Source organism: Macaca nemestrina, chromosome 10, assembly GCF_043159975.1.
Source record: "Macaca nemestrina isolate mMacNem1 chromosome 10, mMacNem.hap1, whole genome shotgun sequence".
Taxonomy (NCBI): Eukaryota; Metazoa; Chordata; class Mammalia; order Primates; family Cercopithecidae; genus Macaca; species Macaca nemestrina.
Genome location: NC_092134.1, coordinates 130911301 through 130926983, shown reverse-complemented (window position 1 = coordinate 130926983; position 15683 = coordinate 130911301). Strand labels below are relative to the sequence as shown.

At 35.2% G+C, this 15683-nt stretch overlaps 1 protein-coding gene and 1 pseudogene across 1 annotated transcript; both read right to left on the bottom strand.

Annotated features, from left to right (window-relative positions):
* Positions 1-7509: 7509 nt before the first annotated feature.
* Positions 7510-15683, bottom strand: part of LOC105465917 (taste receptor type 2 member 46-like) — an 80476-nt pseudogene continuing 72302 nt past the window's right edge.
* Positions 11954-14148, bottom strand: LOC139356866 (taste receptor type 2 member 31-like). The gene has a single exon (XM_071072200.1). The coding sequence runs from the start codon at positions 13223-13225 to the stop codon at positions 12296-12298; it is 930 nt and encodes a 309-aa protein (XP_070928301.1). The 5' UTR covers positions 13226-14148; the 3' UTR covers positions 11954-12295.

Genomic DNA, 15683 nt, shown 5'->3' with positions numbered 1-15683 from the left:
GAAAATCACTTGAACCCAGGAGGCAGAGGTTGCAGTGAGCCAAGATCGTGCCACTGCACTCCAGCCTGGGCAAGAGAGTGAGACTCCATCTGAATAAACAGAACACACACACACACACACACACACACACACACACAAATGAAATCCAAAGACATGTGAGATATATATGTCTAATGTAGTTGTAGAGGGTTTTCTCCTGCAGAAAAACATAACTGATAAAAGAACTCTGCTAAACCGAGAGTTTGAGAAATATGTACATCTTTGTTGTGTCAGGAATCAGGAGCAGAAAGTAAAAATAGATGTGGAATGGCAAAGGTTTGTCCTGTGAGGTGGACAATTAAGGCTAGAATAAATCCTTTGGAAACATCTGTGCTTGACAGATAACATCATCACAAATTTCCTCATGGTGCAACTAAATAAGAAAATTCCTATTTCAACTATCTTAGAGTTGTATAAGAATGTATATACAGCTAATTGATTTTTCCCTTCAGTATATAATGAGATGAGTAATAATAATTTCTATGAGACATTTCTCCTGATTAAAAATTATATGTTAAAATTGTAATGCACACTTAGAAATGAACCAAAACAAAAATTGGAAATACCGGAATGTATCATAAACGGTCAAGTAACGCTTATACAGGGTAAGAGAGGGAACATCGAAAACAGCCTAGGTTCATCTCCATGCCATTTTTCTGACATGAAAGTGGTAATGATTTTCTTCTTTTTGTAACACTTTGGTCAAAGAAGAGAATAAAAGCAAGGTCTAGGCATCCTCCTGCAACTTGGAAGAAATTGACAACTGATTTGATGTGATAGCATTTTTTGGATAGTAGCTTTTCTGTTTCTGGGTCATCATCGCAAACTCTCCTCACAGAGAAATTCAGTGAGACGTACTGGATCTCAAAATGTCACTTCGATTAATAAGACAAAGTATCTCAACAACAGCTCCACCATTCTATTCCATGATTTTAATTTTACGCTGTTTTTATTAGCAGAAATCAAGACTTTCTAGTTTACAACAATCTTTAAAAGATCAAATAGTGAAACAGTGCTTACAAGTTTATGAAAAACTGAAGGACGTCTGATACAAGTAGACTTGAAGTCCCATGGAAATAAACCTGAATCTAGTGCTTCTATGGAATTCCACCATTTAATCCCTATCCGTGATTATAGTTTTGGTTATAGAACTACAACCTTTGAAATCCATCATCACTCACTCAAGTGTGACAGAAGATCTGAGGTCTTACCTCTGTTTGACAATTTGGTCCTAAAAACTCGCTCTTTAGAAATAAAAGCTTGCTCATAAAAATGTGTTGTTTGCTTTATCTTTCTCATTAGAGAGTTCTATTTACACTAAAATCTAAATTGTTTCTATTGTGATCTTAGTGAAATGAGGATTCATTTAAGGTCGTTCATAAATAATTATTTGCTTAGGCAATGTATTCTAAAATAAACTACACTTAATGTTTAAACCTAAATGTATTGAGCTCGACTTGAACTTTGCTGTTTACTATTGTAACTTTCTCACAATGATGATCTTTTTAAAATTCCTTATTTTCCATATTATGTATTTAAATATTTCAAAAACAAATCATTCCATGAGATAGATGAAAATATACATGATGACGATGAGAATGATGATGGCAGGTGAAAGGGAGAATGCTTTTTGATAAAAGTGATTTCAGTCTTGTTTCTAAGTACTGGAGTTCAGGGTGATGAGAGAACACTATTATTCCTCCTCATGGCCTCATGATACTTCTGTAATTCTCAGCATCAGGCCTAGACAAATATCCTCACATGGTATTTCATCAAGAATAATGTAAAACCAACATATTTTCAATGATTTATTTGCTTCTTTTTTTTTTTCTTTTACTACATTTTAAAAGTTGATAACAAAAGTGACCTCCAACAATTAGGATTCTATTTTGGGGATTTGGAGCATTTTTCAACATGAACATGGATGAATACTCTATGCCATAATACAGTATATCAAGTATTTCATCTTTTAATGGCATCATTAGCAAGTTAAATTCTTGCAAATGCTTTTTCACATTCTCAGCTATGGTGACTAAATCTGGATTATTTTACTATAGCAGTCAATGTAGCATTATAGATGCACAAACGTACTCAAAGATCATGCTAAATATCTTTATACCTTTAATATTTGCCTTTGTATGATTTTTTTCTGTAATGCAGAGCCAAAAAATATATAGCAACAAAAAATTTTACCCAACACAGGAATAGTATTGTGAAATTAGAATGCTAACAATATGAATATAAATATTTCATTCAGAGATACATTTTTGAAGATATTTAATATATTTAATATCATCATATTATTATTTATGGTAAATTCATGAATTTCTAACACTTTCAAATGTGTATCACAAATAATTAAATTGGAAATAAGAGAAAAAGTGTCTATCAGTCATAAATACTCAAATTTTGATGTTTCAAACTCATATTAGCACTAAGATGGTGGATTTACAGTTCTTTCTTATCTCTTCTTTGTTTTAATTAATTTAAATAATGTTTGGTACAGGTGTGGTGGCTCACACCTGTAATCCCAGCATTTTTGGTGACTGAGCCAGGTGGATTGCCTGAGCCCAGGAATTCAAGAACTGCCTGGGCAACACGACAAAACCCTGTCTCTACAAAAAAAAAACTAGAAAAAATTAGCAGGGCGTGGTGGTGAATGCCTGTTGCCCTAGCTACTCTGGAGGCTGAGATGGCAGAATGACTTGAGCCAAGGTGGCAGAGGTTGCATTGAGCCGAGATTGTGCTTCTGTACTCCAGCCTGGACAACACGGCGAGATCCTGTCTCAAAATTAAAAAAGAAAAGTTTTAAATTTTAACTTGGATTTCATAGTACCATAATGCTCTATGCTCCTTTATGGTATCTATGAGATACCATATCTGATTACAATAGTATCTATGAGAATTTGCTGTATCACCCTAATTTTGTACTTAGAAATGTACTTTATGTTTCTGCTTTTTTTAACTTTTTTTTTAATATATACTTTAAGTTCTAGGGTACATGTGCACAATGTGCAGGTTTGTTACATATGTATACATGTGCCATGTTGGTGTGCTGCACCCATTAACTCATCATTTACATTAGGAATATCTCCTAATGCTATCCCTCTCCCTTACCCCCACCCCACAATAGGCCCCGGTGTGTAATGTTCCCCTCCCTGGGTCCAAGTGTTCTCATTGTTCAATTCCCACCTATGAGTGAGAACATGTGGTGTTTGGTTTTCTGTTCTTATGATACTTTGTCGAGAATGATGGCTTCCAGCTGCATCCATGTCCCTACAAAGGACATGAACTCATCCTTTTTTATGGCTGCATAGTATTCCATGGTGTATATGTGTCACATTTTCTTAATCCAGTCTGTCACTGATGGACATTTGAGTTGATTCCAAGTCTTTGCTATTTTGAATAGTGCTGCAATAAACATACACGTTCATGTGCCTTTATAGCAGCATGATTTATAATCCTTTGGATATATACCCAGTAATGGGATGCCTGGGTCAAATGGTATTTCTAGTTCTAGATCCTTGAGGAATCACCACACTATTTTATACAATGGTTGAACTAGTTTACAGTCCCACCAACAGTGTAAAAGTGTTCTTATTTCTCCACATCCTCTCCAGCACCTGTTGTTTCCTGATTTTTTAATGATTGCCATTCTAACTGGAGTGAGATGGTATCTCATTGTGGTTTGATTTGCATTTCTCTGATGGTGAGTGATGATGAGCACTTTTTCATGTGTCTGTTGGCGGTATGAATGTCTTCTTTTGAGAAGTGTCTGTTCATATCCTTTGCCCACTTTTTGATGGGGTTGTTTTTTTCTTGTAAATTTGTTTGAGTTATTTGTAGGTTCTGGATATTAGTCCTTTGTCAGATGACTGGATTGCAAAAATTTTCTCCCATCCTGTAGGTTGCCTGTTCACTCTGATAGTAGTTTCTTTTGCTGTGCAGAAGTTCTTTAGTTTAATTAGATCCCATTTGTCAATGTTGGCTTTTGTTGTCATTGCTTTTGGTGTTTTAGACATGAAGTTTTTAACATTTTTTATTGTGGAGTATAACATACATATGCAGAGTAATAACACCTAATAAAAAGTAAGAAAAAATTATAAGGTTAACATCGATGTTACCACACCTTGGTAAGGAAATAGAATTTGCCATTGTATATTTAGAAAACCCCATTGTGTCAGCCCAAAACCTCCTTAAGCTGCTAAGCAACTTCAGCAAAGTCTGAGCATACAAAATCAATGTGCAAAAATCACAAGCACTTCTACACACCAATAACAGACAAACACAGAGCCAAATCATTAGTGCACTCCCATTCACAATTGCTTCAAAGAGAATAAAATACCTAGGAATCCAACTTTCAAGGGATGTGAAGGACCTCTTCGAGGAGAACTACAAACCACTGCTCAATGAAATAAAAGAGGACACAAACAAATGGAAGAACATTCCATGCTCATGGTTAGGAAGAATCAATATCGTGAAAATGGCCATACTGCCCAAGGTAATTCATAGATTCAATGTCATCCCCATCAAGCTACCAATGATTTTCTTCACAGAATTGGAAAAAACTACTTTAAAGTTCAGATGGAACCAAAAAGAGCCCACATTGCCAAGACAAATCTAAGCAAAAAGAATAAAGCTGGATGCTACCTTACTTCAAGCTATACTACAAGGCTATAGTAACCAAAACAGCATGGTACTGGTACCAAAACAGAGATATAGACCAGTGGAACAGAACAGAACCCTCAGAAATAATAACACACATCTACAACCATCTGATCTTTGACAACCCTGGCAAAAACTAGAAATGGGGAAAGGATTCCCTAATTAATAAATGGTGCTGGGAAAACTGACTAGTCATATGTAGAAAGCTTACTCCTTATACAAAAATTAATTCAAATGGATTAAAGACTTAAATGTTAGACCTAAAACCATAGAAACCCTAGAGGTAAACTGAGGAAATACCATTCAGGACCTAGGCATGTGCAAGGACTTCATGACTAAAACACCGAAAGCAATGGCAACAAAAACTAAAATTGACAAATGGGATCTAATTAAACTAAAGAGCTTCTGCACAGCAAAAGGAACTACTATCAGAGTGAACAGGCAACCTACAGAATGGGAGAACATTTTTGCAATCTACCCATCTGACAAAGGGCTGATATCCAGAATCTACAAAGAACTTAAACAAATTTACAAGAAGAAAATCAAACAACCACATCAAAAAGTGGGCAACTGTGGTTGTTTATTGTACTTTAACGCCTAAAGAAATTCCTCAAACAAAATTGGTGTTAAGCTGTTGTGAGGTGCTTGAATATGTAATATTCTCTCTCTACAGTCCACTAAATTCCTTTTTCTAGTAACTAGTTCCCGGTTCTAATCATGTAATCAGTGTTTTGATGGGCTTGTGCAACCTAACTAGGCTACCCTATTGCTGTACCACCACCACCACCAGTCCCCATTCCAACTTTATTCAGGGCTTTTGATGTGGGCACTAGGATGTTCCAGATTCAGTTTATTTAGATATTTGATTCAGTGATGACCAACACAGTCAAAGATACTTCACACAGATGAGATCCAAATGAAAGGGTGAAAATAAAATAGAATTTCAAGCAATCCAGATACTCCTGATATAAGTCTTCTTGTTGGTATTTTCCTCCCACCTGACTATCCCAATTGTTTTAATGATCACTCATATGTTTCACTGTAGAGATTTATCACCAAGGTAAAAAATTACAATGTATTAAAAATAATGTTTTTCAACATTATGTAAATGAGATTATACTGAATGTATTTTCCATTTTGATAATTCCTCTCACATCTGTAAGTATTATTATCTATGTAGCTCCAATTTATTCATTTTCTTTGTTGTATTATTCTGTTGTAAACATGTCAGTCTTGTTTGTTAATTTTGATTGCTGTATAATATTCCATTGTATAAGTATGCCACAATTTGTTTATCCATTGGGATGACTTATAGACATTCGGAAGACTTCTCAACTTTAGCTATTGAAACTCAGTGATATGCATGTGTATGTATATGCATTCTGATAAGAGTGAAAATACTGGATCTTTGGATGTAATCCTTCATCATAATTAGATAATACCATACTCAGCTGAAATTATGGCACACATTTATGGCACTCCAGGAGTAGTGTATGAAAATTCCCATTGTGTCATATACTTTCCAAAATAAGTAATGTCAGGCTAATATATACCTTTTTGTATTTATATAAAATATTATTAAACAATATTTTCCAGGCCCTTTTCTATTCTTATCCAAAATGTATTTTTACTTCAATAAATTACATTAATCTTTTTCCATTCTATGACTGTTATTTCATATAAACTTATTAATAATGCTTTATGAATATGAATATGTCAACACACTTCCATTTCATCACTGACAACACGCTTACAATGTTACGGCACATCCTATAATTAATACATAGATTTCATAGATGTTATTTTAACACTTACAAAAAGTTTCACTGAATTGTTTTCCATAATTTCTATACTATTTTCACATTGACAGTATTTTTTATAAAAGGGAAGATTGGAGTTCTCTTATCTGATGTTTAGAAGGAATTTGATAAATAGAAGATGAGGATATCATTATCAATTCAGGGACTTAGAGGTGCCTTAGAAAAAATACTAAAATAATTTACATCAGAGCTCAATTTCATAAAAAGCTTTTCTTTAATTCAAAAGCTGGAAGAAATGACTTTTCTAACTACAAATGAAAGCGGATAATCGCAATCAAGACCATGATCATGATTTTTCATCCCTCTTATAGAAGACTTTTTTTTCTAAGCTATTCACATACTTGTATGAAATCTAATATTCCTCAGTACTGTTTATGAAAGACATAGATGAAATTTACTCTACATATGCTTGTCATTCAAATTGTATTGTGTGCATTGTTTTCTAACAACAATTCTGTTTGCTTTTTACTAAACATAATATAGGAATTCATATTGGAATAAAACCCCGAAGATACATCCTCATTATTGATTTAGAATTGAATGACATTATTATCCAAAAAGTTATAGGTTAAAACAACGAATTCTAAGCACACTGTGGTATATTTGTGTGGTTCAAATAACAATAAAAAGAGCAATATTTTTCCCAAGATAAGCTGTCAGTTCTTAATAATTATAAATAGACATAAATTCTTCAAATGAAATAAAAAATACATGCATAAAATAAACATGGCTTCATAATTCTGAGGAATTTTTGTCCTACTTTCTATAATTTGGCAGTTCTTTTGAAAAAACAATAAAAAGTATGTTATTGTCAATGTTCTTCGGTTTTTCATACACACATAAATACACACACACACACATAGATACTTTTCTAGACTAACATTAGGTAAAAGACTTTCCTAGGTATACATTTGGAAATTATTCATATACATACATTACAGAAAACCCAGTAAGAAATAGAAAATGTTTCATACACCATCAGTTTGTTTTCTGCTAGAAGACACACACAAAACCCCTCTCATGTATCTACAGAGATGAAGGCTTCTGTCCTTTCACCCAGTACCTCACATTCCACAAAGTTGAAAGAAAAATCTGCTTTAGCTTCTTGTTTCCCCAAATCAGGATGAATGGGTGGGTGGAAGGATAGCTGAATACAGTAGCTTGGCAGAACATGAAGACATGTTCGTTTTCCAGCCTCTCAAAATTCCAAACTGATAGCATTGTGACCAGAAAGTAAATGGCCCATAACAGGAGAAAGGAGGTCACATTTGCAAAGCTTTTATGTGGACCTTGGTGGTGGGATCTTGAGATCCTTTGCCATGGAGCTGCATCTTCTTCAGATGTTTACACAGAGAACAGATTAACAGCAGAAAAGATATCAGGGTCAGAGTGATGGGTACAAAGTTTGCTAGCATGGTTACAGTCATATTTGAAAAGTATATTGCACTCCTCAATTTGATCTTCCATGTCATGTTTCCTTCATATTCTTTTGTCTGTACAATCTGATTCATGTTTATGACAAAAAGATGACAAGCCAAAAATAGCAAAGACCCCAACAGCATCACCAGAATGACATTCTTAACTCTCCTCTTTAAGTGAAGAAAAATCAGGTTGGAGAAAGTGGCAATCTTGAGCAAATAAAACATGCTGAGGCTAGTACTAAGCCAGCTGCTGAAATGGTTGGTCACTACTCAGATGTTATAAGCAGTACTTCTTACTTCTACACTATAAAAAGCTAGATTAAACTCAGTTGAACACCAATGTAGTAATAATACCCAGAGAAAACCAACTGTGGAGACAGCCAAAGCAGTGAGAATTTGGTCAGCAAACGAGATCTTTTGTCTTTTGACCCACTCAATGGAATTTACCAATGCTATGAAGCCATTAGCAAAATTTCCAATAAAAAATATAACCACTATTAGAATGGAAAAAGTGATACACAGAAAAGTTATCATGTCTGAACAGACAGAAAGAAATTTTTAAAATGCTGGTGTAACATCACAGGTTGTGATTGCTTGAATATCCTGACCTTAAATTCTATATGCACCTGATTTGTGTATCTGCTGTGACATTCTCTTTACTTTTAATTGTCATGACCAGTGTAAAGCCAGAAATCACCATAGCAATCTAATGGATGAGTTCAATGCTCTCTTTATGGAAAACATTCTTATTTTCAAAACAACTTAAATTAACTCATTCACTCACTGTCTGTTCTTGTTATAGGCTGGAATTATTCATACTGAAGTTGACGTGAAACCTGAATTCTCCTTTGCTAGTATGCAAACAAGGACATATTCACTTGCAGTAATTGCAATTTTTCCTTGTGTAACCTCTCCATTATTTGTCTTTAGTGACTTCAGTTTTTAGGGAAGTTTTATAATCCAATACAGAGATCATATAGTAAATGTCTAAGTTCTTAAAGGGAGCTTGGTCATAACTAAGATCATCACCTATACAGTCTTTTTTAAATGCCAGATTTAAATACACAGAATCCAACCTTCTTTTATCAAAAGCATCTAAGATTTACTTGAGAACCACAGGCAGGCCAGTACTCCGTAAGATCTGGTTGCTGCTAATACTTTTGTGTGACTTCATTATTCACAAGCTCATTAATACACACACAGCAAACACATGTGCCCACCACCTATGAATGGAATGAATTATTTTCTCATCATTTCCAGAATAAAAAAATGAGTTTCCAGGAGGTTGTCCAGCTGAAATTAGTCCTATTTTCCCACTCAGGGTTTTCAGCCCATGAATAATATTTATTTATCAAACATATCTCTAGTCCTTAGGTCTTTGGTAAAGTTTCTCTGAAGCCTAATGTTTAAATATTTATTATTTAATTAAAATATTCAGCAATTTTATAAGTATTCCTGACTACCAGACCCTTTCATAGATAATCTTGCAGCATCCTCCCATCACAGGAAGATTGCCTTTCCCCTGAACTTGGAGTTCAATCATTTACTTACTTTCATGAACAGAAAATTACTACACTTTGCATAGAAATTTGAGATGGCTTCCATACTGGGGATTCTTCCTCTTTCCATTTAAAGTAAGAATATCGCCTGGCTAGTACACTGTTCCCAGAGGAGAATCAGAACTAATGAAGGCAGATTGTCCCCACCTGATCCAGACTAAATTGGTCAAACTCTAAGGACCTCCAAGATATAGAATCTGGCCCATCTCAAATCACCACAGTCATCCACCAAACCCATTTAGAAAAATGAAATACAAAACATGTGATATATAAATGTCTAATGTAGTTTTGGAGGGTTTCTTAAATCAACACTCACAAATTCTTTCCAGGATTTGCTATCTTCACTGAGCAGAGCAGAGCTTCTGGTACTTTTAATGTGGTTCATGATTTGGTCAATATTTCTTAATCTACACCCAGTAAGAGGGAAAATCAAAACAATTTGCTTTGTACTGTAAGAATAATAGCACTACTTCACTGTTTTATGTCAGGGCTATGTCATTTCTGTTCTCAGTTTAATTTACATTTTTTAAAACATCGTACTAATTTAATATATTAATAATATTACAGACCGGGCCCTGTGGCACATGACTGTAATACCAGCACTTTTGGAGGCCAAAACGGACACATAACTTCAACCCAGGAGTTTAAGATCAGCCTGGGTAACATGGTAAAATCCTACCCCAACAGGAAATAAAAAATTAGACTGGCGTAGGGTTGTTCCCCTGCAGTCCCAGCTGCTAGCAATGTGGAGGTGGGAGAATCACTTGAGCCCAGAAGGTTGAGGCTGTCATGAGCTGTGATCCTGCCACTGCACTCCAGTCTCAGGGACACAGTGAGAACCTGTTCAAAATAATAGCAATAAGAATAATAATTAATAAAAATAATATATTCGTTGGTACAATAATCAGGGAGTGGCAAGTTTCTTAAATACAGTAAAATACCCTAATGTTGAATGGAAGGAAAATACCAGAACAAAATAAATAAACCTGAGAAGATTCAGGGACCTACAACATAGGTGATGTTTTACAGCGTTCAGTGGCCCCAGTCCACACATCGAAACAATCTTTATTACAGTAAACGACGTTTTGCTCTATATATTTCCTATCACTACAAAAGAGACACAATATTTTAGGGGTCTATTGGGATTTTGGAGCCAACATATTCCACATTTGAAAATATTGCTCTGACTCATTAACAAAGTTTCAAAAGGCTACCGGTCTCGAGTGGAACCCGGAATAAAAGAGGGCTCTACAGAAGATATAGGCTCTGGTCCAAGCAGATTTTGTGATGAGTTTACTTTTCATTTTTTAATTGATTTACCACATCAACTTATCCATTTTATCCACCCATTTATTTGTTCATTAAAACATCATTTTAGAACATCTACACTTGGTACTGGGTTCTAGAACTTGTGAGTCAACAGAAAGCAAGGCAGACATGCTCTGCTTTTTTACAGTTCTTACATTGTATTGAGGAAGATATATGATTAAAAAATACATAAATCAGCTGTGGGGATGATTTATCTTGAGGTTTAAATAACATTCTTAAAATTTCATAACACAAAGAACTAATACCTTCATATACAATTTAGCTGTGAACAAGACTGTACATTTCTCTCTTATAATAGAACTTTTTATTAGTGAATATGTCAAAACACTTTCATTATTGACAACAAAATTATAACGTTAAGTCACATTCCATAATTAATACATAGATTTCATAGATAGTATTTTAACATTTACAAAAAGTTTCACTGAATTATTTTCCATCATTGTTACACTACTTTTACATTGATAGTTTTTTTTTGTTTTTTGTTTTTTTTTTAGAGAAGAGATTTGAGTTCTCCTATCTGAAGTTTAGAAGGAATTTTATAAATGGAAGATAAGGATATATTTAGCAAATCAAGGGCTTAGAAGTGCTTTAGAAAAAAATACTAAAACAATTTGCATCAGATCTCAATTCAAAAACAGATTTTCTTTAATTCAAAAGCTGGAAGAAATGACATTTCTAACTGCATATGGAAAATGATAATAGCAATCAAGATCATGATCATGAATTTTCACCCCTTTATTACCAAAGAGATTTTCTTCTAAGCTATTCACATACTTGTTATTAAATCTAATATTCCTCAGTATTGTTTATGGTAGACATAGACGAAATTTACTCTACATATGCTTGTCACTCGAAGTTTTTTGTGGGCATTGTTTTCTATCAATAATTCTGATTGCTTTTTACTAAATAAAACAGGAATTCATAATGTAATAAAACCTCAAAGATGCATTCTCATTATTGATTTAGAATTGAATGGCCTTACCATCCAAAAAGTTAGATGTTCAAACAACGAATTCTAAGCACACTGTGGTATATTTGTGTGGATCAAATAACAATAAAAAACAACAATATTTTTCGTGAGATAAGCTGTTAGTTCTTAATAATTATAAATAGATATTGTAAATTCTACAAATTAAATATAAAATACATAAATGAAAACCATGGCTTCGAAATTCTGAGTAATTTTTGTCATGTTTTGTATAATTTGACAGTTCGTGTGAAAAAACAAAAAAGTGTATGTTATTGCCAATGTTCTTAAGTTTTTCATATACATTACACACACACACACACACACATATATACTTCTTTTGACTAAATTTAGGTAAAAGACTTTTCTAGGTATAGGTTTGGAAATTATTCATACACATACATTACAGAAAACACAGTAAGAAATAGAAAATGTTTCATACACCACCAGTTTGTTTTCTGCTAGAAGACACACAATGCCCCTCTTGGGAATTTATGGAGATGAAGGTTTCTGTCCTTTCACCCAGTACCTCATGTTCCACAAAACTGAAAGAAAAATCTGCTTTAGCTTCTTGTTTCCCCAAATCACGATGAATGGGTGGGCTGAAGAATAGCTGAATGTAATAGCTTGGCAGAACATCAAGACAGGTTTGTTTCCCAGACTCTCAAAACTCCAAATTGATATAATTACAGACACAAAGTAAATGACACTTAACAAGAGGAAGGAGATCACAATTTGCAAAGCTTTTATGTGGACCTTGGTGCTGGGATCTTGAGATCCTTTGCCATGGAGCTGCATCTTCTTCAGATGTTTACACAGAGAACAGATTAACAGCAGAAAAGATATCAGGGTCAGAGTGAAAGGTACTAAGTTCTGTAGCGTGGTTACAGTCATACCTGGATGGTAAATCGCATTCCTCAACACGTACTTCCAAGTCATGTTTTCTTCATATTCTTTTGTCCGTACAATCTCATTCATGTTTACCATAAAAAGATGACAAGCCAAAACGAGCAAAGGCCCCAACAGCATCACCAGAATGACATTCTTAACTCTCCTTTTTAAGTGAAGAAAAATAAGGTTGGAGAAATTGGCAATCTTGAGCAAATAAAATATGCTGAGACTAGTAGCAAGCCATTTGCTGAAATGGCTGGTTACTGCCCAGACATTATAAGTGGTAGTTCTTACTTCTACACTATAAAACGCTGGATTCAACACAGTTGCGTACCAATTTAATAATAATACCCAGAGCAAACCAACTCTGGAGACCGCCAGAGCAGTGAGAATTTGGTCAGCAAAGGAGATCTTTTGTCTCTTGACCCACTCAGTGGAATTTACCAATGCTATGAAGCCATTAGCACAATTTCCAGTAACAAATGTAACCACTACTAGAGTGGAAAAAATGATGGGTAGAAAAGTTATCATGTCTCAACAAACAAAAGAAAATTTTTAAATGCTGGTGTTGTGTCTGGAGTTGGTTCCTGCAGGTGGGTTCGTGGTCTCACTGACTTCCAGAATGGAGCCACGGACCTTTGCAGTGAGTGTTACAGTTCTTAAAGATGGCACAGACCCAAAGACTGAGCGGTAGCCAGGTTTCAGCTCTTAAAGATAGCATGAACCCAAAGACTAAGCGGTAGCACAGTTTATTGTGAAGAACAACAGGACAATACTTCCACAGCATTCAGTGTGATGTTGCTCCGGGCTGGAATGGCCAGCTTTTATTCCCTTATTTGTCCCTTCCCATGTTCAGTTTTTGTCCTATCAGAGTGCCCTTTTTCAGTCGTCCCTGTGATTGGCTACTTTTTGGATCCTGTTGATTGGTGCGTTTTACAGAGTACTGATTGGTGCATTTTACAGAGCGCTGATTGGTGCCTTTTACAGAGGATTCATTGGTGCATTTTACAATCCTCTGGCTAGCCACAGAGCGTTGATTGGTGCACTTTACAATCCCCATGCTGGCTACAGAATACTTCTCCAAATCCCCACTCGACCCAGGAAGTCCAGCTGGCTTCACCTCTCAATGAAATATGACTGGTTGTGATTGCTTGAATATCCTGACCTTAAATTCTATATGCACCTAATTTGTGAATGTGCTTGCTCATTCTTTTTACTTTTAAATGTTTTGACCACTGTCAAGCCAGAAATCACCATGGCATGTTAATTGATGAGTTCAGTGATCTCTTTATGGAAAACATTCTTATTTTCAAACAACTCAAATTAACTCATTCATTCATTGTCTGTTCCTTTTATAGGCTGGAATTATTCATACTGAAATTGACAGGAAACATGAATCCTCATTTGCTAGTACACAAATAGGAGCATATTCTCTTTCAGTGTTTGCAATTTTTCCTTGTGTAAGCTATCCATCTTTTGTCTTTAACGACTTCAGTTGTTAGGGAAGTTTTATAATCCAATACATAGTTCATGTAGTAAATGTCTAAGTTCTTAAAGGGAGCTTGTTCTTAACTAAGATAATCACCTATATTGACATTTTAAATGCCAGATTTAAATACACAGAATACAAACTGCTTTTAGCAAAAGCATCTAAGATTTTCTTGAGAACCACAGGCAGGCCAGTACTCCATAAGATCTGGTTGCTGCTAATACTTTTGTATAGCTTCATTAGTCACAAGCTCAGAAATACACATACATATGCACGCATGGGCACACCGCTTATGAATGGAACAAATTATTTTCCTGTAACTTCCAAAACAAAAAATGAGTTTCCAAGAGGTTATCCAGATGAAATTAGTCCTATTCTCACACTCACAGTTTTCAGCGCATGAATGATATTTATTTATCAAACACATATCTAATTCTTAGGACTTTGGTAAAGTTTCTGTGAAGTCTAATGTTTGAATATTTATTATCATATAAAATATTTAGCAATTTTATAAGAATTCCTGAGTACCGGGCTCTTTGATAGATAATCTCGCAGCATACTCCCATTGCAGGAAGACTGACTACCTTGCGCCTGAACTTGGAGTTCAACCATTTAACTTACTTTCATAAACAGAAAATTACTGCACTTTGCATAGAGATTTGAGATGGCTTCCATACTGGAGATTCTTCCTCTTTCCATTTACCATGAGAACATCACCTAGAAAGTACACTGTTCCCAGAGGGAGAATGAGAAACTAATGAGGTCAGGTTGCCCCCAGCTGATCCACACTAAATTGGCCAAACTCTGTCTCCAAGATGCCGAAATTGGCCCATCTCAAATCACCAGAGCCATCCATCAAACCCAGCTTAGAAAAATGAAATCCAGGCCAGGCGCGGGGAAGGGTAAGGAGGGCAGATCAAGAAGTCAAGAGATTGAGACCATCCTGGCCAACATGGTGAAACCCCGTCCCTACTAAAAATATAAAAATTAGGCGGGCTTGGTGGCGTTTGCCTGTAGTCCCAGCTAGTGGGAGGCTGAGGCAGGAGAATCGCTTGAACCCAGGAGGCAGAGGTTGCAGTGAGCCAAGATCGTGCCACTGCACTCCAGTCTGGGCGAGAGAGTGAGACTCCATCTCAAAAAATAGAACACATACACACACACACAAATGAAATCCAAAGACATGTGAGATATATATATCTAATGTCGTTTTAGAGGGTTTTCTTCTGCAGGGAAACATAACTGATAAAAGAACTCTGCTAAACCGAGAGTGTGAGAAGTATGTACATCTTTGTTGTGTCAGGAATCAGGAGCAGAAAGTAAAAATAGATGTGGAATGGCAAAGGTTTGTCCTGTGAGGTGGACAATTAAGGCTAGAATAAATCCTTTGGAAACATCTGCGCTTGACAGATAACATCATCTCAAATTTCCTTATAATGCAACTAAATAAGAAAGTTCCTATTTCAACTATCTTAGAGTTGTATAAGAATGTATATACAGCTA